The 27,545-nt window shown below is 38.3% G+C and overlaps 3 protein-coding genes across 4 annotated transcripts in view; 2 read left to right on the top strand and 1 right to left on the bottom strand.

Annotated features, from left to right (window-relative positions):
- LOC115253918 (cilia- and flagella-associated protein 298) overlaps positions 1–27,545 on the bottom strand; it is a 68,942-nt gene that overhangs the window by 30,506 nt on the left and 10,891 nt on the right. The gene's annotated exons all lie outside the window — the stretch shown is intronic.
- On the top strand, positions 278–10,176 carry LOC109409021 (uncharacterized). Its single transcript, XM_019682431.3, has 3 exons — positions 278–414; positions 1,150–2,559; positions 9,399–10,176. The coding sequence occupies exon 2, from the start codon at positions 1,194–1,196 to the stop codon at positions 2,547–2,549; it is 1,356 nt and encodes a 451-aa protein (XP_019537976.1). The 5' UTR covers positions 278–414; positions 1,150–1,193; the 3' UTR covers positions 2,550–2,559; positions 9,399–10,176.
- Positions 10,324–23,788, top strand: LOC115253599 (protein tipE). 2 transcript variants are annotated; one of them, XM_029862997.2, is made up of 4 exons: positions 10,324–10,735; positions 10,793–11,162; positions 11,240–11,476; positions 23,484–23,788. In XM_029862997.2, the coding sequence occupies exons 1-4, from the start codon at positions 10,519–10,521 to the stop codon at positions 23,533–23,535; spliced, it is 876 nt and encodes a 291-aa protein (XP_029718857.1). In that variant the 5' UTR covers positions 10,324–10,518; the 3' UTR covers positions 23,536–23,788. The 2 variants fall into 2 exon arrangements, with proteins under 2 accessions (XP_029718857.1, XP_029718858.1); XM_029862998.2 differs by lacking the exon at positions 23,484–23,788 and adding an exon at positions 22,375–22,563.

The raw sequence follows: 27,545 nt of genomic DNA, 5'->3' as shown, positions 1-27,545 counted from the left end.
TCAGCTTTCGACGAGCAACCTAAAACAGCAATCACCCGTCACATGTTGTATCCTTCGCTGGTGGCTGCTGGTAAACAGCACGTTGTGATTGGGACAATAAACCGCGCGCCGGCGCCGTGCAGTTTTCCGACTTTTCCACCAGTCGGGACAAAAGCGACGGAGAAAATTTCATTCATCGTACGGAAAGGATAGCAGTATGCACGTAGCTGCAGACGGTCAGTGAAAATTGATCAAAAAAGCGCTATGCAGTAATTTGGTGCGAGGTGAAAAATGGCTAAATTAGCATCGAAAGTGACGGATTTACTGTGATCAAATGGTGAAACGTCTTGAAATTGATGCAGGAGTTGGATAATATCGAATACTGTTAGCGGTTTACGGAATATATCTAGTGATTTTTCTGGAACAATCGGAAAAGTAAGTGGTTTTTAGGGATGAGTAAGTCAAAAATGGGCTTCCGATGATTGGTAACACTTTAGGTGCAGATATTTTTCAAACTGTGAACGCAGAATGCATAGTATTCTGAATTTCTAAAAATTTTCAACACAAAGCATGTTGAAGGAAAAATTGATTTTTCATCATGGATAATTTTCTCAATGACGACATACGAGTGAGAGAGATGGTGGATACTGATCCCAAATATATGTCGTCGTTAATTTTCTGGGTAGATTACAAAGCGAAAGAAATAGCATTGGTAAATTCGTTCGTTGTTAAACAAATGCAGTGGAGAATTGAATGAATTGATTAGATTAGTGCAAAAAATACTACAACATCCCGTTGAATCCACTAATTTCTAATTCAGGTTAGCAAATACGCGGAAAAGAGAAGGGCGAGATGTAGGGCACAAACCAAGAGTAAATGCTGCAGTAAAAAAATAGATTAGCCTTCACACTCGAATATCACTTAAAAAAAAACAATGATAAAGTGTGCAATCAAAATAGTGAGTAATATAAAAAAAACTCATCAGTCAGTATACCATCGAAAGAAGTAAGGAATATCTCAATTGTGAAGAAGTGGAATATTGGAGTGTTTTCTAGAACATTGAAGGTGATTCTAGAAACGGACATTTGAATGACAATATATCTTACATTTCGCTGTTGTTCGAAACTCATAATTTTGAATTTAACGTTTTCCTTGTACAATAATCAACAGGTATAACAAAATCAACGTCGCAGTTTGGCAACTAACTGCCAATAATGGGGAAGAAGAAGCAAATCCCTGAAGAGGACCTAATCATTCCACCGCAAAACTCTCAGATATGTGGCGTGATATGTGTTTGTCAGCTAACCTTCGTGTTGAGCACGGTAGCCATCGTTTATCTTACGGTAGCCATCTACATGCCATCGTCACGCGTGATGAAAAGTGGCATCGATGAGACCCCGGTGATGTGTACGACCACCAAAGCCCTGAACAAGGATGCATGCGAATGGGGTTCCTGCGGAGAATGGTGTCTCAGCAAGACTTCGGGTGCTTGTATACAGATCTTTGTGCATCTCCGCACCAACGGAAGCAGTTTGACTTTCCAGAATTGTACCAATTCCGCCAATAAAACGTGCTATGGGATAGATCAAGAGAATGCGAAGAAGGCCCGGTGCATAGCGGATGAGTGCAAGAACCTTACGGGAACATTCAATTGTACTACTGGAATGTGCATAAACATTACGGATGCGTTTGAATGCGTGTTCAAGAATACGGATAGTCCATTGAAATGCTCAGGGCGAAGAGGCAAAATTACTTGCATCGACATAAATGGACTATTCTCATGCAATCGCGGAACATGTCGAAAGATAAGAACTCCATACAATTGCGACCGCCGTTGTGTGGATATTCCGACTAGGAATAAGAATATGATACTATTGAGTGGAGATAAAGTTTATCTTTCGCAATGTTCAAATGCGATTGACTCCGTAACGAATGCCGAAGTGTGGAATGAAGGGGACAACAAAGTAATAATGGCTTCCTGTTACACCATTCAAAATACAAGCAATGGCATCCAGGCTACGGATTGCGTTAATGGGTCTTTGCTGGAGAAGGATGAACTTACAGATCTTACCAACTTCACCTATCTAAGCTACCTACATTATGCTGTATCCACGCCAATTAAAACTATTGCTCCATTGGAACAAGACTTGACCATATCCAACGAATCCAAGCTAATGATCAATTTGGAAGGCTGCGTCAACACACTTCAGGATGAGTGCAAAGACTTCCTCAAAGAGTACGGCAAGGACGGCACCGATCATAATGCTCGGGCGCGATTCCCATGCTTCTATTCAACGAACAAACCGGATATGGTGGTGGCCCGCTTCGACATGGAGACTTCGTACAAACAGTTCATGATTGGATTCTTCGTACCAACCATCTTGTTTGCAGTGTCCTGCTTAACTTTGATATTCTGCCAGAAAACGATCCACATCGGCGATGACGCGCGAATGCGTTTCGTCGGTTGTGCTAACAAGGATGAGCTGTCTGCTAATGGCGGTGCCAACAGTAAAGCTAAAGCCAACTCTGGTGATGGCGGTGGAGGCGGCGACTCGGTTATGGCTCTCTGAGATCCATCACGTAAGGACCGTTCTTGTTATCTTGCTTCTTCCGTTAATTTGTAAACGGCAGACTCAGTGAATGAGACACTTTTTCCAAAGAGAATTTAAAGATAGTTCAAATTTTGTTCCGAGTTAAAAAAAAATCAAGAAATTTGTTCAGAAAAATTGAAACAGATGCAGCGCCTCCACCGTCATCGATCAAGCGATTGCCGAAACAACAAGGATTTCATGCAGTTGCTGGAGCAATTGTCACGCAATGCTTTCCGATTAGTTGGGAAATCCTTGTCGTTTCAATGGGGAGCTGTTGCTGTACTGGACACTTTTTTTTTGGAAAAAATGCCTCACTCTCTGAGTTCTTTTTTGTACGTATATAGAGTATTGGTCAGCGTAAATCTTACGTTTTGATTATGTTTTTTCTCTATATTGTTAGTTTTAAACAACTATATCTCGTATTATGAAAAGAATTTACATACGTTTTTTTCTAATATAACGTCTCCACAGGGTTCATGCGTGTATCTCAGCACAAGTCAACGGTTAATTTCTCTAACCCAAATATTTAAGGTCAACGCCATCGACTATCTTTGCAAATGCCAATTGATAGAGTAAAGTGGGGCAAAAGTTCGAGTGGGGTAAGAGTTTCTTTTGAAGTTTTTGAGCTCAATTCAAATTATTTCTTTCGGGTGTCAAGGTTGTTCGAACCCTTTTTGAGAAAGAGTCTTTCACTCCAAAAATTATGAAAATTGATCAATATTTCGAGAAGTTATGACAAAATGTTGGTTTTTGATCAAAAAATTGTAACATGCAATGGCCCTTCCAACGCATGGAATGAAATTTTAATGAAGGCGAATTCGATATTTTATTTTGGGGCGTAACTAGGTATATTTTGAAGATGCTCTAGCATGTATAACTTTTGGCAAAAAAGGTTTGGAAATCGTATTTTACACATAGTGGGGCAAAAGTTCGAATTGTGGGGCAAAAGTTCGAGTCATGTGGCAACTTTAGGTAGAAACCTATAATTCTGCAAAATGTACATATTATCTCTAAGAGTGATGGAATTAGTGAGAAAATTCGATAAAAGTTGAAAAAAAATGTTGTTTTATCTGAATTTGGCGGAAAACTACTAATTTTTGGTGTAGTAAATTTAACCCTGATTTGGGTAAAATCCAAATCGAATTTTAAAGTGTATTCCAGTTCTAACATCAAATATTAAGTTGTTTAAGGTATTTCTATTACCAAAGTGTCAAAATAGTGTGCTACGGTTAGCGAAATTCCACAAACACCAGATTCGAACTTTTGCCCCAGTGGTGGGGCAAGAGTTCGAATAAAACACACACATACAAAAAGTGTTGTAACTAAAAATTGAAAAGACATTTGGCGTAACTTTGTTCAGCAAAATTTTAGCTCATGGATGGTAGAATCACCACACGGTATTTATTTATTTTTATCTGCTTCGATATTTTGAAATAGGTCGAATTATCAACTAAGGTCGAAATTTTGCCCCACCTTACTCTATTCATGATAGAGCTAGAGCAGTTTTTCGTTGACTTTCTTGTAGGACTAATCTGCCCCCACTCGCATAACAGTCTCATTTGACTTTTCATCATTTTCGATGTACTTCCATAAACTATGATAAAAATTGCGATTTTTTTTTTCAATGTTTAAAAACTACCAAATCATGAGCGTCCCATATTGAAAGTACCCGCATAACAGTCCCATCATGGATTTTTGTACATATCATGTACAGTCGACTCTCCACATGTCGATGTTCTACATCTCGATATCTCTCCCTATCTCGATAGTTTGGTCGGTCTCTTCAATCTGCATACATTTTACCTTTCTACATGTCGATATCTCCTTATCTCGATGTCTCTCTATCTCGATGCGATCTCGTTCGTTTTTATTCGAGATTTTCTCTCCATATGTCAATATGCCCGTTTTTACAGGTTGCTAGATCTCGTTTTTTTAAGTGCAAAACATTCTGGGAAGGCGAAGTGACATCTGTTTGTTGACAGTTTTTCCTAGTTACGGACGATTTTTCAATCTAGTTTGCATTACTAATGGGGCACGTTCGGTGTAGTACTAGATTTGTAGTAATGAGCTGAATTTTAGTATGGTGAGAAGGTCATTTCCCCGTTTCTGCAATGAAATGGTGCAAAAAGCGTGGGTATTATGATTCCTTGCCTAATTTGATGCTGTTTGAGCAAAAGTTTGGATAACTATGTTGTTTATGTTGCAAGAAATGGAGAAAACAAAAACACTGTTGCCCAAAGTTTTGCTCAAACAGCATCAAATTAGGCAAGGAATCATAATACCCACGCATTTTGCACCATTTCATTGCAGAAACGGAGAATTGACCTTCTCACCATACTAAAATTCAGCTCATTACTACAAATCTAGTACTTCACCGATCTATCCTATTGATTCTTGAAATCGATCTCTCTCTATCTCGATGGTCCCTTCAATATCGAGATGTAGAGAGTCAACTGTAATACAAAACTGAACAGTTTTGTAGTGATCGTAATATTTTCGCAGTTTTGTATTCAGGTGCAAAATGATCTGTGAAAGTCTAAAAAACATCAAAACATTTGCCAAATTATGATGATTTTTCGAAAAAGTATATGAAAACAAGTTTTTAAACGTCAAATGCCGTTTTCTCAATTCCTGCTTTTTTGGAAACGGGACTGTTATGCGAGTGGGGGCAGTAATCTCGACAAAAGTCGACATATATCATACTTTACTCAACAAGCAGCGTCTCGTGATTTTGACTGAATCACTAGGATACCGCAAGATGACAGTTAGCCTGAAAGGGATCAGTTTGGGGATCAATAATCTTAGCAAAGCGGAAAAACATGACAGTTAGCTATGAAATTAGATAAGAGCTTTTGCAAGTGTCACAGTCATATCCTATCCTAGCATACAAAAAAATGAGCAAGAAGATGTACATGTCGAACGTCTAATAAGCCATAAGTGTGACGTTTTCAGCAAAGTTGTTCAGCAAACTAAAAACTATCTGACAAGAGCAAGCTTGGCACGAGATTTGCCCGCTAGCTAATGAGCAGGTGAAAAATTTAAAATTTTAAAGACAATATTAAATTTTCTTTGAAAATATGAAACTTTATGAATAAAACCCTATTTTTCTCAAAAACTGTACGTGTTACAGGGATTCTGAAGTCAAATTCGGATTCAGCGGGCCAAATTCCATTGGAAATGGAACAAATGGTCAAAGTGCGTGAAAAAAGTTTCAATTTTGTCGACTAGTGTAGTCGGCGCCAGAGTAAAAATGTTCAAACTACTATATCTCAGAATCCTGATGAGATAGATTGATGCCTTCTTCGGCAAAGTTGTTCAACAAGCTAAGAACTATCCCAAAAAATATTATTGATTTTCTTTGCAGATATTTAAGTCACTGTTTAGCTTGGTTTAAAACATTTTAGCTGGATAATCTGTTCATATGTATAAGCTACTAAGCTATAAGATTGGCTGGATAAGCTGCTATTCAGCTATCATTGTTCGTTGGAATCTGACAATAACTACATATTCAGGTTCAAGATTTAACCGATAGGTGGCGCCTAGTGTCAAGAAAGTTCTAACACGTGTACTGCCGTGAATCGCAAGTCAGTCCCATCTGTAAAAAGTAGGCATTGAGAAAATGGAGTTTTCAAGTTCGATTTCTATGTGAAATTTCAATTAATCGCCATTAATTGAAAACTTCTGCGATCATCATGGAACTTTCAGAAATTGTCTCAAACGTGAAAACATAGCAGTGAAAAATATAAAACTGGCTAAAACAGTGTTAGGTTTTGTACTGGAGGATGCACAAATTCGTAATGGGACTGACTTGCGATTACATTTCATTATGGGACAATCTGACTTGGTGTTGTTTTTCAATTATACTGAACAAACTATATATTTTTTAACGCAGCTGAAAGATCATTCGAAGAAAGATGGAACTGACTTGCGATTCACGGCAGTACACGGATGGCCAAAATGTTTGGGATAAGTAGCCACCTTTTTGTTTTCGCTCGCAAAAAAGTTCTACAGGCTATAAAAATTCTAAAATGTTGACTGTTAAAAATACGTAAAATACTATTTTTTAGTGAATACTACTTTATCAAGAAGTCATGCAACTGTGTTACTTCCCCATACAAACAGCAAGCGTCACCGCCGCTTGGTGAGCTAAGGTGGTACCTATGTGTAAAAGTGTAAGAGTGTATTGGTGCGAGTATGAAAATATACACACATTATAATGGATAGTGCCACCTTCATCCGGGGTGGCATTGCTAGCAGTGACTCCCGATTTTCTGCAGTGATGCAAGTCTTCTTGATAATGTGGTCTTCGTTTTTAGACAGCTAATTTTTGAACTGACATGTCTTCGAAACCAGTGAATCGAACCAAATGAATCTTTGAAAGTTTATCAGATAACTTTTGATGTAACTTTTCAGCTTATTGAACTTTTCTGAGAGAAAAAAGTTGTTTATTTTTAACATTTTGGCAGCCTCATGTACTTATAGAAACACATTTTTTTAGAGGCTTAGCCAGGGGTTCTTCCAGGAATCCCACACCATCAAATATCTATCCAGAAGTTCTCCAGGAACTGTTAAGGGGATTCTTCCAAGAATTTCACCAGAGATTCCTCTAGAAATGACAACAGGGATTCATCCAGGAATGACTTTAGAATTTTCTCCTCAGGGACCCCACCACGTATTCCCTTAGGAATTTGAATAGGGGTCTCTAAAAGGAATTGTTTGAGCACTTATACAGGAATCCTTCAAGAAATTCTGCCAGGGGTTTTTGCAAAATATCGTTCAGAATTTTACTAGAGTTTTCAGGGTTTTCCAAAACGCTCCATGGATATATGTAGGGTGTGTGATAGTGATAACGCATAGTAAAACTGCAAAGTTCGATATCATCGAGTCTGTGAAATACATATCAGGCAATCTAGTAGGCACTGTAAAACGGTCGCCTCTTCCATCACACATTACCGTCAACAGTGGCAAGACAAGTCGTATTTTCTGGAGCTCCCGCTTACTTACAACAGATCTGAAGTGCACATAGGGATCATCAGATTCCTACAGACATTTTCTCTCCAAGGGTTTATCCATACATTTCTCTTAAAATTTCGCGAAGTTTTTCGGGGAAGAATTTCACCAGAGATGTCTCCCGCAATTCCCCAAGGGATTTACCCATAAATTGCCAAGAATGTAGTAGTTCGCAACTTATCCGCATAGATGACACCACCATCTAACTTTTTAGTTTTGCGTCTTCGGCAAAGTTGTTCATTTTGACAAAATAATCAACTTTTTCTTAAACGTCAAAATTCAACAGCCTACAATTTGGGAGTCATTTCAAAATTAAAGTCTTTAGGATGTGAAACTAAAAAGTTAGATGGTACCGCCACCTATGCGGGTAAGTTGCGAACTTCTACTTTCTAGGTAATTATGCCCCTGATCATTTCAAAAAACTTTGTCGAAGACACCATATGCCGGAAATGCTTCTTTTCTGAGTAATTAATTTTGTCCCGCTAGATTACGAACCTGGCTTTTTAGTGCACTGGTGTCGCTTAACGGACAAATCTTGTTCCAAAGTTTTCGTTGCCAGAGAATGAATAACCTGCTTGCGGCATACTTGTAGCTTATTCAGGGTTTCGAGATACACGTGTTTGATCTTCTATTGGAGGTGCCACCTAGCGGATAACTTTTGAATAAGGGACTCAATCACCAGTGAGACATAAGCTTACTGAACATCTTTGCGTAAGGCGTCATTATAGCTTTATCAGAATTCCTAGATGTAGTAGAACGTTTTTGACGGTGGAACTGTTTTGTAAAAAAAATCAAACCAAGGTTGCCAGATAGTTCTGGGATTGCTGAACAACTTTGCTGGAAACGTCGTTCTTGTAGCTCATCATTAGATCTACGAGCTATATGTGTTCGAACCTTTTTTCTACACTAGATGCCACGTAGCCCATGGATTACAAACCAAGGATTCAGTTGTCAGATAGTTTTTAGCTTGCTGAACAATTCTGCACAAGATGACATCATTCTAGCATCTAGCTCATTTGGATTCTGTGATATACATAAGTAAAGACTCAGAAAAAGTATTGCAACAATATTGCATCACCCTGACTCACCTCGATATCTCTAAAACCTGAGAATTTACAAAGATGATGTCTTTCTTTAGCAAAGTTGTTCAGAATCCCCAAAGCAACAACTTTTCTGAGGGAGGCATTTTGTAGGTGTTTTGGTTGCAGAGATATTGAGGCGAGTAAGGGTGTTGCAATGCTTTTTCTGAGTCTATACTTATGAGTTATGACGGTGTGTATCGTCGGGAATAAACGAATTCGACATTAGGGCCATCTGAGCTCCACCCACACACCTAACCACCACTACCTAACAGAAAGCGCAAACATCAAGCTTTCTGTTAATGGTGGTGAGATGCGTTGGTGGAGCTCAGGAGGCCTCAAGTCGACGGAAACGTGTTTGTTTACACAATGTTGATGAGGCCTTTTCAATTGTTGGTCTTGATTTAGCAGCGCATTTTTCGCCCGTACGTGTACGCATTTTTAGCTCGATTTACCACATTTAAAAAAACACGTATTAGACCAAAATTTTGTTTTAAAATTATAGTTTAGCTTCTACAACATTATCTGATTGAACGTTTTCGATAATTGGTCAATATTGTGCGTTTCATGGCTAAAATCGAGTCATTCCTTAGGGGGCACGTAGCTCAAATTATCCAAGAACAATTGCTCAAACCAAATATGCCGTTTTCTCTCTTCTGTTATTCCTCAAAAATTATTGTTTCACAATTGTAATCAAGAGATTTATTATTAGATCACCTCCTTTTCACTCTCGTTCCAGGCATTCCTCTACTGCAAGAAGACAGTCCAGTTCATCAATCAGGTGTATTTTCACTTCACTGATTTGCATCAGAAGTTAAATTTCAATTCTTCTACCACTACTTTCGATCGAACCGAACAAAAAGTCGATTTGTTTCTCTCGTCTTCTTTGAATTGAGTGAGCACCGTATAGTTCTTAGTTTCCCTGAGAATAAGGAGCGCGACAGTGTTAAGATTTACTGACAATAACACACCTTATCCCTTTCAAATCCACTTAAGGCACGAATGCGAATGTTCGAATGCGTAACGGCATTTAAACGCTAACAAACGCAAACGAGAATATAATATGCGCTGAAGAATATCGAGACAGCTGCTCCACCACATCCAATGACCAATATGATAAGTTAATACCAACCCGAAGTGTATTCCAAGCATAATAGATACCGTTTATAGTTGTGTTACCTACAGGAAAGAGTCTCTATTTTGATACTAATATTGTTGATTAAAGGTAATGTCCGCTTTTGTGAAACAAAAAAAAAAAACTGCGATAGCCTGAAGCTAGCAATGGCTTAAAGAAATAAAACTGGTGTTTCGTATTTAGTCATGTGTATCGTATAAACTATGTTATTGCGGAAGCTTTCGTTGAATTAGATTGGGTTTTAAAATTTTATTGAAAAGCAAAGTTGAAAATCTACACCAAAGTTGAAAGACTCACGTACGTAGTCAAACACAACAGAACTGCAAGAGAAAGGATCACAAAGCGAATGCTCAAACACCAGCTTCGTATAAAGTGTACTAAATGAGTTCCAGAATCCACATAACCGTGGAACGCTGGACAACATCAACAAGAGCAGCAGATAGAACGAAACCAGAGGAATGCGTGAATTATCAGAACTTAAACTACTTAACATGCTTAAGAAATCACACATAGAGCAAGTAGCAAAGCAAAACAAATAGACGAATTAGTACTAGGTAACACTTTGTTGAAGCCCATACAAAAGCAAGGATCTTGGAAACGAAAAACAAAACCAAAAACATATGAAACTCGCTTTAAACCAAAAGAATCTTATTAATAGCACCCAAGGAAACTAGTAGTCTTGCTCATCTTGTGCAAATAACAATCATCAACAACTGAATCCAAAATGAGGTCGAACGAATTACGGTCATCCTCGTCGACACTGTCGGCGGCCCCTAGTTTGGTAACCATGAGCAAGCCTAGCCTAAACAACAGCAAAGCTAGCCTTACGCACAGTCGACAAAGCGTTGCCGAGTCCGACAAAGAGCCAAAGCCGCCCACACGAGAGGAGATGATCGCTGAACTGCTGGAGAAGGCCAAGTTCTACACATCGCTTTGTCTAGGTGGGTGAAGTTATGGGTTTTCGAGAACCTTATCTAACCAAGGCCACTGTCCCACAGGTACGACGGCAATTCTGTCGGTGTTTGCGTTTCTGTTCCTGATACCGTTTGTGGTAGATCCGGCCATATCGACCATCGTAGCCGACTACGACCCGGTTCCTGTGACATGCATCCTGACCGAGCACGTCTACGCCGAAGGCATGCGAAACTGTACCTGGAGTTCATGTCGCGAAGGTTGCACAACGGCAGCAATACGATGCCACCAGATACTGGTCAACTATTCCAAAATTGCATATCACGAATGGCAGAAAGAGCCACGGGACCTCAATAGCGTAGACTGGGACGTTATGGACACCAAGTTTCTGGTCAACACGGAGGGATGCGGTTACCCACCGAGGGTCAACTGTACAGAGTTCGCCAAGAAGTATGGGTGAGTAGACTGAACGTCGTAACTTCGATTTTCCGAAAGTAATTTTTCCGTTTTTTGATCATTTTTTTTTCTTGTAGGTCCACTCATCAAGGGGAACCCTTTCCTTGTTACTATAGTCGTGCCTATCCCGAAATTGTAGTCGCTCGCTATTCTTGGGATGACAATCTAAAGCATCTAATACTTTCACTAATCATACCAAATGTGCTCTTTGCCGTTTCGATCGGAGTGCTTAGCTACTGGTACTGTCCGTGTTGTGACAAAGCCTGCCACAAATCTCCACGCGTCTACGCAGAAAAGTATCCAACTAAGGAAAAGTGAGTATGCGATACCGAACGGTCATCACTACAATGCTTTTCTTTTCTTTTGAAGGTAGTTGACATTTTGAGTCCAACCAAATCCGCAATCAGTTCCAACTTAAACAAATCAAACAATTCCAAACACTATATCCAAAGTGACCAATGAAACAAATGATAACATATCACGCCACCAGCATTTTGCCAAAAATTCTCTGTGTCTGTGTGCGCTCTTCCGTTCTTACTATGCCAAAAAAAACTGCTAAAACTTTCCACCACTCTGATGAGCAATAACTTTCCTGGCGCGTATCATACCAGATCCTTCTTCGATGTGCGTACGCCTTCAACAAGTATTTCCACTTTTGTAATATAAATCCACACTTCGTTTCATGTTTTTCTTTCCGAAGAAATCACTCGCTCTTTTGTCCACCTTCCACCTTTTCGCCAGAGATACGCTTTTCACATTTTTGTCTTCACGTTTTTCATATTCATATAATTGTTATTACTGAAAGCACACTAGCATCTCAAGAAAAAAAAAATGAAAATAACAAGTAACGATAACGTTGTTGATACACGATGTCAGAAAATAATAAAAAAAAAACAATCCTTGAAATGCCATAAACAACAAAAAACTTAACCAGCTTTCGTTTGTTGGGTCTAATTGGGAACTACGAAAATGATGATTTTGTTTGCGGTTTTCTGTGAAAAAGTGAAGGAGGGAAGATTTTTCTGCTTTTTTACACTCATACGCCCATAAGAAACTTCCCATTTGTTGACAAATAGGTAAGAGCGGGATGCATCACTTCAACAATGTGTTTCAGTCTACTTCATTGAACAGGACTAATGTAATTGTGGGATCCTAGATTCTGGACTCAGGGAATGCTGACTAATATTTCGATTCCTGGGGAAGCGAGCTTTGCAAATGATACGGTGATAACTTTGAGAAACAATCGGTAGAAATTTTATGGCAATTTCGGTGAGGATTTCTGTGTGAGTTGGAAAATTGTTCTGAGAGAGCTCTGATGCAAACCGGATAAATATTTGTCAAGATTCATGTTGCATGTTTCTGACTAGGAGTGATTGGGGGCGGGGGAGTCGTGTTTAAGAAGATTTTAAAAGGGTTAATGATGGAATTCTTGTTCGAGGATCTGGTGGAAGTGAGGTTTATTTGGGGACACTTTGTTGATAATTCGGTTGTTTTTAATGTAAGAGACATTCCGGTGGAGCTTATAAGAAAATACCGGTGGGATTCAACAAAAGTTCTATTAAGATCTTCTGGTGGGATTGTCGAAATATTTTCTGCAAAATACCTCGAAAAACCTCACCAAAATCGTTTCAGAAAATCTGCCTTAACTTCCGAGGATTTTTTTTTTCTTCTTTATGGCTCGACGTTCGCATTGGATCTTGGCCTGCCTCTCTTTAACTTAGTGTTCTTAGAGCACTTCCTATTAATTGAAGGGTTTTCTTTGCCTGCCATTGCATGAATTTGTGCATTGTGTGGCAAGTAGAATGATACACTATGCTCAGGGAGTCGAGAAACCCGGACCGACTGAAACGGGAATCGATCCCGCCGTCTCCAAATTGGCGATCCTTAGCCTTAACCACTAGGCTAACTAGAGACCCAGAATTTTTTTTATTGTGATTCCTAAATAACTATTATTCCGGGGATTTTGTCAGCATTCTAACAGAAGCTAACTCTGGAATTCTTCCAGAAGCTTCTCCTGAGAATCCTAAAAAGGTTCCATCTAGGATTTCTTAAGGAATTCTCTCTGGGATTTCTCCAGAATATCACTACGGCATTCCTTCACAGATTTTTTCAGGAGTTTCTGAGAAAACTTCTTCCGGAAATACTCCAGGACTTCCAGGAATCCTCCAGGCCTTTGTTTCTGGGATTTCTGCATGAATCCATTCCGAGATTCATCAAAATTTCCCTTCTGAAATTTCTCCGGGAGTTATTTCTGGGATTCCACCAGAGATTCCTTCAAAGATCGCATTAAGAGTTTCTTCTAAGATTTTTTCCTATGGATTGTCCTCAGAAGTTTTTTTTGAGAACCCTAGCCTCATTTCGAGAAGAAATTCTCAGATAGAGCTGTATGCAGGACTAGTGGAGTTGACTGGAGGAATCCCGAAAGTATTTTTTCAGACAGAATCTCGGAAGGAGTTCTCGAGAGATCCCTGAAAGGAGTTCCTGAAGGAATTTCTTTCTTGAGGAATCTCAGGTTTCCTCCAGAATTTTGTTCTGAAATTCCTCAACGATTCCTCCAGGAATTCCATCCGGAATTCTTCCAAGTATTTCATCTAAAATGTCTCCAGAAGTTTCTTCTTCGATTTTGCCAGGAATTCTTTGTAAGATTCCTCCAATAGTTCCTTCTAAGAAATCCTTCAGGAGTTTCTTCTGCGATTCCTAAGTGTTTTTTCTTTGATCATACCAGAAGCTCCGTCTGAAACTCCACTACGAGTTCCTTCTGGGATCGCTCCATTTGAGGATTTCTTCTTTTGTGATTCTGAGGATTCCTCTAAGAGTTCCTTAAAGGTTTTTTTTTCGGGGTACCCCAGATTCCTTCAAGATTTTTTTTAATATCTATCAGGCGCTGATTCATCAGTTTCAACAATCCAACGCGTACACATAGAATCAGCACGCCATCCAAGCGATGACTACCCGAGCAGTGGACGCGATTATGCTGAGACAGCAAACAAGATCACGTCCACCCCCGAGAGCGAGGGCCTCAGTAAGCTTGAAATGAATAAATTATTAAGGTTTGAGACTCAGACCAGTGTACATCATTTCACAGGGTTCCTCCTAAGGGTATGCGGTATGGGATTTGTTCGAAACGAAACGAAATATAAAATTTCTGATACGATGCGGTACGAAACGAAACGAAATTCAAAAATGTTTCGTGAGATCGATACGAAATCCGAATTCATTCGGTATTTTTCGAAACGAAACGAAATTTTCGAAAAAGTTCCGCGGAATTTTACAGTTTATCAATTTTGTGCAAATTTATACTGTATGTTTGCGGTGGCGCGAATTGCATTTCCTTAAGGACAAACGTCTTAAAGTCCCAGTTCAATATTGCACCAGAACTTCAGATGCACTAATCTCATGAAGTGAACTTCCAACGACAGTGTAATTTTTGGTTTGTTCTTGCTCACTTGTAATAAACCGAAAATATGAAGATCCAGTGCGCTGTTTGGTTTCCAATGAGATTTGTACCCTCAAAATCGCGATTAGGTGCAAACGTCGGCTATTGCACAATGGTCCACCAAACAGATTTACGAGGAAAGATGCATTCAGCGCCTTCAAATGATTTTCTAGATTAATATGGTCTTCTACAATTTTTTTTTTTTTTTTGAAGAGTGACCAGGTGGAGCTGCAGGACAGCTGATAGCAAAGCCTGGACCCTTTCCCAACTTTCCCCCTACTAGGACCAATACTCACGATGGACTAGACGATGTCGTCAACTTGAGCAAAGTGTGTAGTAATTAGCATTGGGTCGTAGTAGTTTTTAAAAATACTAGGGGTACTCACTAAACAGATTAAATTGCTGCGTAAGCCATGATTTTCTGCTTATTTGAAATGTTTCATGATTTTGCAAATTAAATAATCAAAGATTGCCTTGGTGGTAGCGACGTTTAATCAGTTAAATCAGGTTACGCTGTTAAGTGAATCCCCCTACTGTTTTTAACTTTTCCCATCGCATTAGTGTTTTGATCGAATGGAAGCTCCAAAGATGATTTGATAATTGAACAATATTTCAATAATCGAAAATCTCCGAGGTCACTGGACAACATTCAGAGATAAAAAAGGGTGTCTATGTCTATGTTAACGCCTTCAGAGTACTATTCATAAGAAATATACAAAGAGCAAAAAGAAAAAAAAATGTGTCGTAGCTAATTTTTAAACATTTGATATTTCTGAAAATTATTCGAAGACAGCTACCAGAGCTAGCGTTTTTAGCCGATATGGGCAACTAGTTTTTCTGACAGCTTCCCCAAACAATATTCAGATAATATCCTCAATTATTTTATAATACATTCTGAAAATTATTTCAAGCTGATTACCAATAGTGTCAATAACCGATGTCATTGACAGCACCAGCATCATCCCCAAATCAGTGAAATAATACCGTCTAAGATATAAAAACAAAAAAGTTCAGTCAACTGATTTTTGTCAAAGATAAAAATGATAATGATTATTTGTCAACTTTTATAAATTCACAAAACCCATAAAAATAAGAAATATAATTATAAACTCCTATAATAGACAGTTTTATCTTTACCTAATCAGTCCATAATTTTTTAATTGTAATGAATCTAATCTGTAAGGTTGTAAGTCAACTTATCTTAGCGTCCCCTGTCCTGTGTACTTTCGATTTCAAGTAATGAATTATGAGTGTAACGCAGAGGCCTCCCCTACTCACTCTTGCGTTACGTTAAATTTAACAATTATTGTTAAATTGAAGAAAATTCAATGAATACAAAGATTAGGTCTATGCAAGCTGAATTATAACTTGTCTTGAACTTGTGATAAATGCACAACGGATACTCCTTTGGTTCCCATTAGCACTTACGGCCGATTCCTTCACTTGCGCTCAACTCGTAAACCAGATATATCTAGCTCAAAGTCCAAGCGGTGGTGAATAAACTGGCACTAAAGTGCTAATGGGTTAAGCCCTCCCATCGCGTCAAGATTGAATATCCAGGGGGAGGGATGGTCTTCTACAAAGTTGTTCCTAAAAATAAGGCCCTCTTTTCAATATACATGAGAATTAGGGTGGTCCATATTTTCAAAGAAATTGGTAACCAAACTTTTTTATTTGCAAGAATAAATGTATACATTCTTCGGGAAAGTTGTAGATCTATCAATTTTGAGCAAGTTTGCTGAAGACACTTTTTATGTAGCTTTAAAATTGACCGATCTAGAGGGTTTTTTTTCTGAATAAGCTTAAGGTGGTTCAAGAAAAACCGGTTTTCTGGCGTTAACTTTTCCAGTTTCTTTTTTTCATCAAAGTCGCCCAAGAAACACTTGTAGAGCATTTGAAGACGCGTCGTTTCGTGCGCTGAGATGGTCGTTATCTCTTTCAAAAGTTATAGGCGTTTTTCTTAAAAAAATCATAGTTTTTTAAAAAGGATTTATGACGGGTTGGGGCAAACATAAAAAATATTTTTGTAATTGCGTTGCATATTCCCCTACTTTTCACTCGCGGCAAGGGCAATATAACGGCGTACTTTTCTTCACTAAAACAAAAGTGCCGAAAAGTACTACTTTTCGGCACTTTTGCCAGCGCACACTTTTTCCCAACTACCACCACTTCCGTTGATACAGCTGCTGCTTCTATATTCACTGAGCAGCTCGAGTCCGAAACAGGATGATTTCAATTCTGATTCAGACTGCAGATCAGGTGTAGATGCTGTAGCTAGAACTGCTTTTGCTCTTGCCTATGCTGCTGCATGACGACGACGGGAGCTTGAAAATTCGTGACACCCAGCCTACCACAGCCTACCTGATCGAACAAAAATACAACGCAGGCATGCTTGGAGGCGCGCACGTGGTTTCTTTTGTTACATGTTTGTGTTACGAGAAGAGATTAAACTTAACGATATTTTTGCAATTACAAAAAACTTTGTATGCAACTCGTTGCAAAACTCGATTTTTCAGCACTCGTCGTATTTATCCAACTCGGCAAGCCTCGTTGGATAAATGTACGACTCGTGCTGAAAAAATCATCATTTTGCAACTTGTTGCATAAATAACTATTTTAGTCCGCATTCAAAAGAAGAAAGGTTGTTATAAAACATATCAAAAAATTAGAGGGGTGTTATTTTTGCAACTCAAATGAAAAATACTTGAAAAGTCCTATTTTTTCTAAAAAATCATCAATATCTTTTGAACGGAATGACGTAGCAACATTCTCAGCGCGCAAAAATCTGCGTTTTTTAAAGCTCTAAAAATGGTTCTTAGACAACTTTAATGAGAAATTTGCAACAATAAAGAAAAAGCGTTTAAACTGTTTTGACCAAAGTTGGAGCATTTTCCCAAAGTTTTCATAGGGTGACGCTAGAACAAATCGTTTTATTGCTTTGTTTTTTTTTTTGTTTCAAATTTCTCGTCAAAGCCGCCTAGAAACCACTTTTAGAACTTCCAAACACGTATTTTCGTGCGCTGAGAATGTTGCTACGTCATTCCGTTCAAAAGATATTGATGATTTTCTAGAAAAAATAGGCATTTTTCAAGTATATTTTGCTTGAGTTACAAAAATAACACCCCTCTAATTTTTTGATATGTTTTACAACAACATTTCTTCTTTTGAATGCGGGCAAAAGATATTTTTTTATATTTGCCCCAACCCATCATAAACCCTTTAAAAAAAACTATGATTTAAAAAAAAACGCCTGTAACTTTTGAACCAAAAGAGATAACGGCCATCTCAGCGAAACGACGCGTCTTCAAATGCTCTACAAGTGTTTCTTGGGCGACTTTGATGAAAAATCGAAACTGAAAAAGTAAACGCCAGAAAACCGGTTTTTCTTGAACCACCCTAAGCTTATTCAGAAAAATACTTCTAGATCAGTCAATTTTAAAGCTACATAAAAAGTGTCTTCAGCAAAATTAATAGATCTACAACTTTCCCGAAGAATGTATACATTTATTCTTGCAAATAAAAAAGTTTGTTACCAATTTCTTTAAAAATATGGACCACCCTAATTTTCATGCACATTTTAAAGAGGGCCTTATTATTAGGGAAAACTTTGTAGAAGACCATATTTGCCTAAAAACTCATTTGAAGGCGTTGAATGCATCTTTCCTCGTAAATCTGGTTCGTGGATCACTGTGCATTGTGGCGGCCACCTTAGGATTCTAACGAGTCTGTCCTTTAAGACTCTCATCCCCTAGCTTCTATTGCTACAGCGCCATTTACATTTTTTTTTTAATTTTTCGCAATCTTTTTTTGAAAATTTTTATAATTCCGCCAATAACCTAATAAGATTGCTCCAATGACTTAATTAGAGCACTCCAATAATGCGTTACATCATTGCGACTATGCTATAAGATTCTCTAATGCCGATTGTTTATCTGAAACCTGAAACAATTATATGGAAACATCAGCCAGATGTTTACCAATTAGGCTTTGTTCAATAGCGTACCTTCTGGAGTACCTTTTGTGCGGCTCCGTGGTCGTGCGGCTAGGGTTACCAAGCTCTTAGTCGCATCGTGCTAAGGAGCGCAGGTTCGATTCCCGCCTCAGCTGTCAGAAAAAGTTTTCGGCTGTGCCACTGGGCGTTGCATGCTAGTCCGTTGTCTAGTGTCGTGCTTCCTTCAAAGAGCGAAAAGCTCACTGGAAGCATTGAACGTGTCCGTGTCTTAAAAAAAGCCTAAAATCTAAACTTAGAACTGATAGATGATTGAATTTATCAGAAAATACGCAGTAGAACTCATATAGAAATGAAAGAGAATACTTAATAAATGTATCCGCACTCATAAAATATGAAGTCATCCGCAAGCTTGAAATTTCGAAAAACATAACACAATCATCTCTAGGTGTTGGGTCCAAAATTCTGATAGATCTGGACTAAAGCGGACCTTATCATCAAAATAAATAAGAGTTTAACCGCGTATAACGCTTCGCCATACAGATTTGATGTGATACTCTTTGAAGAGTTCCACTGGAAATGTCCTGGAAAAGATTATCTTAAGAAACTTTTCCATGTATTAGACCTTCTACCGAAATTGTCGTAATCGATTTCTCCTAAGATTTTCACTATTTTTTCCCTGAGACATATTTTAGGAGAGCTTACATATTTTCTTAGAACTTTTGCTAATGTATCCCGCAGCCTGTATTATCCTATCCTAGTATTCTTCTTTCTTAAAATTCCTGTTGGGAATCTAAACTGAAGACAGGAACTAAACTCGGGTTTTTGTTTGCATTTGGTTCATTTATCAAATTAAACCCAAATATTAAGAATGGTCCCGCATACCGCAAATATTGAAAGCATACCTATTGAGCAAAATCTTGATGGTAGGCCCAAGATAAGAAATATATTCGAGATTTTTTCTGTCTTTACTATAGAACCTGGGTTTGGCTTGTCATTCGCTATTCGAGATGTTTATTAAACACTTTTCAGTAACATAAGATTAGCAAGATCTTCAATAGATGATGTGGACATTTACACTATCTATTTGTTTTCGAAATTTTTTAGACACTCCGAGGAATTTCGTTTTATTTCGTCAAAATCTATTTTTTGGAGACGAAATTTTAAGAGTTTGGCGAAACGAAATGAAATTCAAAATCATAAATTTCGCCTAGGTGAATTCCGTGGAATTCCGCGGAATTTCGTTTCGAGGTGTATTTGGCGAAATAATTCGGTATACCGCATACCCTTAGTTCCTCCACAATTTGTTTTCAAGATCAATCAGGGGTTTTTTCTGGGATTTCTCCAGGACTTCTGTCTGAGATTCGTCCAAGATTTTTGTTTAGTAATTCCTCCGGGAGTTGCTTCTTAGATTTATCCAGAAGTCTTTCTTTTATTCCCGTAAGAATTCCTTGTGTGATTCCTGATGGGATTTCTTCTGGGATTCGTCCAGGATTTTTTTCCGAAATTCCTGGAATTCCTGGGATTCTCAAGGACCTATTTCTTGGATGCCTCACGGATTCTTGCCACAACTTCTTCTGGGTTCTGTAAGTGTTGTATAATTCGTGTCGTAAGTACTACCGAGAAGTTTGTGTGATTTTGTGTGAACCGTGAATGTGTATATACATGGCAGGTAGTATTCGTTATGAATGTAGGTTTTTCCCAGCTAATCTCCCGACAGCCGTAGGGCTAGCTAGGATCAGGCTCCACCACCCTACGAGATGACCGCCATCATCCACCCACCGAAGTACCGAAACCCACCGCCAGATGGACGGTTACCATTCTTGGAGCGGCCATGAGGGGTGGCGTAATGGGGCCATTAAGGAATGTACATAAGCCCTGAGGGGGGCAATGACCGCGGAACGAGGTCAAGAACCTTGCAGTCAACCGATGTTCCAAATCCTTTTCACTTAGAAAAAGTTCTTCAGCGAAGACAGTTTGACTTTGAACGATAGTGAAAGGACGACTTTGAAAGCATAGTGAAAGGAAAGTGGATTAGTGAAAGAGGAGAGTAGTGACGAAAAGTGGATTGCAAGAAGGCGAAGTGGACATCAGAACCCCGCCGTTTTTTGGTTTAAAACCCCGTGCAGCGCCCTACGAAGCCCGTGAGTCCGTGAGCCATTCCGGCAAAAGCCGAAGACCGATCCGTTATAATATCGGTAGGACGCGGACGAGTAGCAGGCCGGAATACGGAGCAGCGCGAGTCCGAATAAGCCACCCCCTGGAACCGTGGATAGCGAGCCGAGGATCCACGCCCGTACGCGAGTCGCCGTTGGAGACGAGGAAGGAGAGGTGGTGGAGCAGAAGGAGAAGGGGCCCCGCAACAGAAAAGGTCAGATAGAATTAAGAAAGTGGGAGTAGAAAGTGCCAGGAATAGCCTAGGAATAAAGCGTTGTTGAAGCAATAAACTGGTGTAGAAAGTGTAAAAGTGCTGTGGTTTTCCTCCATTTTGTACGGGAATTACCTGCCCGCGAGTTAATTGCATAGTGAACGTGCCGACCCTGAGGCCATTGAGTCGGGGAGTCTCTGTAGTACTCCCGACTGACTACCCAATACTTACAGCTCGCTCCAAGAATCAAATTCGGAATTTCTTCCGAAGGTCCTTTGGAAGATCTTTCCTAGATGGCTTCAAGAAATCATTACGAGACTTTCCCCCTAGATTTCTTCACCATTTCTTCCAAGTTTCCTTCAAGAATTGCATGCAGAATTTCTTTACAATTGCTTTTAGAATTTCTTAAAAATTCCTTCAGGAATTTCATCCGAAATCCCTCTAGGGCTTCCTTGTGTATTTCTTCATGAAGTTGTTCAGGAATTTATCATGGAAATCTTTCCGGGTTTCTCCAAGAATAGCTTTCGAGATTCCTCCAGGAGTTCTTTCTGTAATTTCCACAGGAAATAAGGAAATCCTTCTGGATTTACTACTGGACCTTCTTCGATAGTCGGGTCAATAGTTCTTGAAATAACAGAGATTTTTATCCCAAAATACCACTTTTGTTTTTCTATACATGCAAATAGAAATCCACACTAAAATTACAATTTACAAAATTTTCATTTTAAGGACTCATTTTAGTATCATGATGGCCAATTTTCCGAACTGGTTCATTATGCAACTGAAATGAGTCGCATAGTGAAAATAGTTGCATTATGTCCATAATACAACTCATTGGGTTGTATTATGTCCATAATACAACTCATTGGGTTGCATTATGAACATTATGCAACTCAAATAAGTTGTGTAATGAAAAAATCATGGCATAAAATCCTGTGGGGATGTCGTTGCAAAGCTCGATTTCGAAACTCTTCGTATTTATCCAACTCGGCAAGCCTCGTTGAATAAATGCACGACTCGTGCTGAAAAAATCGACTTTTTGCAACTCGTTGCATAAATAAATATTAGGTTGAACGCAGATGCTAGTGTGCAACATATTTTACTTTAGTTTATATAGTTGAACGCCTATGATGGAAAATTATTCAATTATTCACACATACATAGCATATCTTTTCAACTTTTTAGCCTAGCCTAGGTCAATATCTAATTATATCAAAATCCGGCATTAGCATCATTTGAGTTAGCCATTTCAGATTTACGAATCGCTAAACAACCGTTGCGTTATTTGTTTTCCATCTTATACTAATTTAATTGGACTTACATATTCAGATCATCGACGTTCAACTGTAGTCACATTTCTTTTCATACTTCATTAGGCGTACCCAAAAAAATACGATACTGGTGTTTTTGCATTACAAAAAAATACAATATTTTGCTTCTTTTTTCTCATGTTTTATAGCAAACTTCTGTGCCGTAGTGACGATGAGGAAGACGAACTAGACTACTGAAAGTTTATTTTCGATTTTTCATCACGCAGCAGCTGATTTTATCAATCTTCAAATCGACACCTTTCATTACACACCAACCACCAAAATTCACGACAAAATTGTTTCTCTTCCGTTTGTCTTCACACCACCAAAAAACAAAATCCGTCGACGCCTATCGAAAATTGGTGCAAAATTTTGTCCATTAGCAAAGAATCCGGAGCAGCAACCATTTTGCAGTTTTGGAAGTAACTTTTTTTGAGTATCCAGTTAGTCTTTAGACTTTTTTGAATCTTTTTGCTGCATGTAATAGATCATTCATACAGTTTGGCAAACAATCCAAGCACCATCATATCAGATGCTCATAAATTTGAAAATTCAATCCTTTTACATTTGTAGCTGTTTTAAATAAACGCTTTTATCAGTTTGCTTTTCTGAACGTTTCACCTGTTATCATCTTTAACGTAATGAATTTTGTTCCATGAATTTGGGGAATATGTTAAGTCGACATACAGCATGCTGCAACTAAACTAAACCAATGAAAAATCGACAACTCTATGTTATCTAGAGCTTCATCATTTCAAGCTTACCGGCTTCGTGTAAATATTGTATAAAAGCTAAATGAATCTGTCTCACCGTTGTACATAAATCGAATATCGAACAGATCAAGTCGTGATAAGAAAATACTCTGCCAAATGCAATATTCTATGTCTTGCTGATAGTCGTTGCGTCGAAAATAAGGATAATCTTGTATTACCATCGCGAATAGTCATGAATTATCCGACAGTGAAATAAACAAAATTTTGCAATCCCAATATTTACAAGACCCTACGCAAGTTAGTTTATACTCTATCATTATCGTTACTTTCCAATTCCTTTTCTATTGAAACCAACTTTCTTCTATTTTACTCAAACTATTCTTTAAACGAAGCAGTACTCCTAACATACTTGTTTCTTTCCGTTTCCTTCTATAACCTGTATTCTTACGTGTCTTCCGTTTCGAATACTTTTGGTATCTCCAACTACCACCCACACATATTCCACCGACACCGAACCGTACTACCCCACAAATCCACCAACCCAGTAAGGAATCTTGGAACATTGAATATCCCCAAGATTACATTACTAAAATCTGAGATCAAGCAGCATTAGTGGACCGGCCTTCGTCAGAATCACCACCACCACCGGAGAAACCGACGCCAGCAGGTCATGGCTAGGCGGGATGCCGCCGCCGCCGCCCACGTGTCATTTCAGTTCTCGTCAGCATTATTAGTCATCATCGTCGTCAATGTTGTCCTCAGTTTCGCTATTTCAGACCGAACAGGATTTTATTTTGTGTCGAGTAGCGTTTTAAGCAATTTGTTGAAAGTCGTGTTTTAGATAGATACAGCAAACGAAATCCAAAGAACAAATTCTATATAGTAGAACAGTTTATATTTTTAAAGTCCGCTAACATTTGTACGCGATCAAAGGATAAAGAACAATGAACGTTATGCGCTTCAAAGTTAAATATTTTCGATTCGATAAATTAATAGGTGAGACAACAAGTTAGGAATCTATTACTCGAAATAAGATAATCGAGTATAGGAAGAAAGGGGGAAAATCTTTTACGAAATAACTACTACTAGCAGATATATTGTCACGCTTGACCATTGAAATTCAGTCTTTAAAAAAACATAGTGATGATACGATTATAAGAAAAATTCGCACATGAAAAAGATTTGTAATTTTTGAAGAAAAGTCAGAGACCTTTATGATATAATAAAAAGCATCGCTTTAAAAAAATGTTGTCTTAACTTGAACGAAAGAAATCCTCAGTTATCGAAACGCGCATACCTTAAAAAATAATAATAATCCACAATATGCCAAGCAAATCACAAAAATCAAAAGCGCCCGATTGTTTATTTTGTCAATTATAACAAACGGACACTCCTACCCTCTCCGACTCGCCAGTCACCCCGGAAAAAATGTCCCTTCAGTTCCGGAAATATATATTATTAAGCCTTTAATCGAATTGTCCATGTGGTCTTGTAGTACCCCTACTAGGTAAGAACCAGTCATTGCCATACATATTAAATGCTAGACATGACCCCATGGATAGCATTTGCATATGTAAAAGCTTTGCTGATGGGACTTTACTACATATTAGGCATTCCTCTCATCTCATGTTTGTCTTCAAAACCTTGTCAAGCATAGAAAATTGAAGTTAATAAACAATATATTACAGAATGAAAACATTTATTGGCACTACAACACCATAGGAGATAATATCACATTGGCTGATTACAGTACAAATGCGAAAAATCTCCTTTTTCCCCCTATCCGCAACCCGGGGATGCGCCCTGTTGAATTTCGAAAGCCTCGGAGAATATACCGCATTTAGTTCACTACTGGACTGCGAACTGCGACATTATAAGTGCGAAAACGTAAGTAAAAGTGCGCGATTGCATCAAATCAGGTTGATGTCTTCGGCGCACTATTTCTTCAATCTATGGAGAACAAGTGCTCTGAAGACACCTAGTTGATTTGATGCAATCGCGCACATTAATTAGCGTTTTCGCACTTGTGAAAACTAGTGCGATAGTCCAGTGGTGAACTAAATGCGCTATATTACAAACCTTCAATGGCATTCCCACACACTAACCCACATTGCTCATTCAGGGGTCTGACTGGGTCTATATCCCTCCCTCAGTTTATAATATTCTCACCAACTCTGAATTATATTTTCCCGGCACATAAATGACTTCGACAAATGTTCGATATACTAGGCAGCAGCATGATCAGTATAACTATTGTAGTAGCGTGTACATCTAGTACGTTGTTCATTTCCGTTTCCGTTATAGTAGGCTTAGGGATTAGACAGTTAGGAACACTTTAAGTCAATAAATTCATTCGGTTCCCAACCATCAACCAGACGACTTCTACAACTTCAGAAGTGGGATCGACATTTTTCTTTCAAGATCACCAAAGCCATAGCAGTTCAAGATACGCCGTACTACCAGAAGTCTACCTCGCAGCCGTCCTGTATTGGGTGAAAATGAAAATGAAACTGAAGCTACTGTTTTAAACCGGATTAATACACCAAAACCAGATGATCATTCAAGTACAAATGAAAATGAAAACGTTCAAAATACCGTCAATTTTTCAAACGCTGGGCCCAAGAACCGTTCATCACTCAATTTCCAATGCACCCGGATGACGTTAAGAAATTAATTCCTGTTTTCAATTCAAATGAAGTTCCATCAAATTCAAGGATTACAAATATAGTAAAATTTGAAGCTCATCTATTCCTGGTCGAATCATACAACCCTTCATCATGCTGTCACAAGATTAGGAGAAGTTCCCCGAATTTAGTACGAAGCTGTCAGATCAAAAATATCTAACTGGGATGATTTCAAGAATGAATTAACGATTGGTTTCCCGAATATACTGGATGAAACAGATGTCCATTTCCGTTTGATGAGTCTTCTAAAGAAACCGGATGAAGATTTCGAGAAGTACGTGTTTGAAATTATGGCGATTGGGAAGAACATCAACCTCAGCGAACAGGCCTTGATCAAATACGTAATTCGTGGAATCCAAGACCAAGGACTTCAAGCGATGCTGTCTCTTCAGAAGTTCAATTCAGTGATGGAAGATATTAGCTGCTTGAAAAGATTTGAATGCGTGAGTGGGTTGAAGAATCCTCCCAAGAGTCCTCAAGTTTTTCGGATGTCACCTACAGAAGCCCGCTGGATTTGCCACAATTGTAATCAGGATGGATACATTTCAAGAAACTGCCCAAGGCCTCCGCTAAGAGCTCTCAATGTAATCGATTTGGTCACAGTTGGAAATTTTGCCGTGCTGGTGCTCCATTACTGCGGATGTTGGACAGGACGAATGGGAATGCAGATCCTAGAATTCTCAATCGAGTTGGAAATGTGTACACCGGTCGCCAGGTTTAAGATGCTAGTCAGCCAAATTTTGATCTAAACATGAATCAGCTAGGTAATATGATTAGGATAAGATTAGTAAAGGATCATTTCATGAGTTGTTTGAGATTTGGTAACTATTTTAAACCATGTTTAACACTAATTGACACAGGTTGTTCAGTTAGTCTAATCAAAGCAAGTCAAATACCAGCATTTTTCAAAATTGTTCCATTTACCAAAGATTAGAATTCAAAGGCTTAAATGATACAATTGTTAAAATATTAGGAGTTATTGACACGGAAATGATGATTAACAATGTTATTTTCAATTTAAAGATTAAAGTTGTCCCAGATGAGACCATGTACCCGGATTGTATTGTGGGACGCGATTTCATAGGCGGAAATGATGTTAAGCTCATACATGAACAGGATTTGATAACAACCGAAAGGAGATCAAGTTGTGATAACAAATTTTCTTAATCAACTATATGCTATCCAGGTAAACAATTCGCCAACTAGTGTTGACATGATTGATAATTTAGACATTGGCGATAAAAACATAACTTTGAATATTATAAATCAGCTTAAATCTCTTTTCAATAAACATTATTTCAATGCTGCTAAACCAGAGAAATCAGAAATTGTTCATGAGATGAACATTGAGTTGAATTGTAAGAAACCATTTCATTTTTCCACAAGAAGATTTTCTTTTCATCAGAAAAAGGAAATTGAAAATACTATTGAAAACTTATCAAAGAAAGGTGTGGAGAGTAACTCTCCTTATGCAAGTAGAGTTGTTTTAGTTAAAAAGAAAGATGGATCATTTAGAATGTGCATTGATTATAGAGAATGGAATAAGCAGACTGTAAAAGATCGTTATTCAATTCCTCTGATTGAAGACTTATTAGATCAATTAAATACAAGGGAAAAAATATTTTACGAGTTTGGATTTTAAAAGTGGGTATCATCAATTGAGGCTTTCAGAAAAATCATCGAAATATACGGCTTTCATTACCCACATGGGTCAATATGAATATGAAAGAGTACCCTTTGGGTTATGTAATGCTCCTTCTGCTTTTATGAGGTTCATTCATCATGTTTTTCGAGATTTAATAAAGTCTGGCAAAATATGTATGTAGTAATTTATATTGATGACATTTTAATAGCAACGAACACCGTTGTAGAACACTTATTAATTTTGAAGCAGGTATTTGAAATTTTGAATAAAAATTTACT

The sequence above is a fragment of the Aedes albopictus genome, chromosome 3, assembly GCF_035046485.1.
Source record: "Aedes albopictus strain Foshan chromosome 3, AalbF5, whole genome shotgun sequence".
Taxonomy (NCBI): Eukaryota; Metazoa; Arthropoda; class Insecta; order Diptera; family Culicidae; genus Aedes; species Aedes albopictus.
Note: the sequence above shows the minus strand (reverse complement) of the source record. Positions and strands in the feature narration are given on the sequence as shown.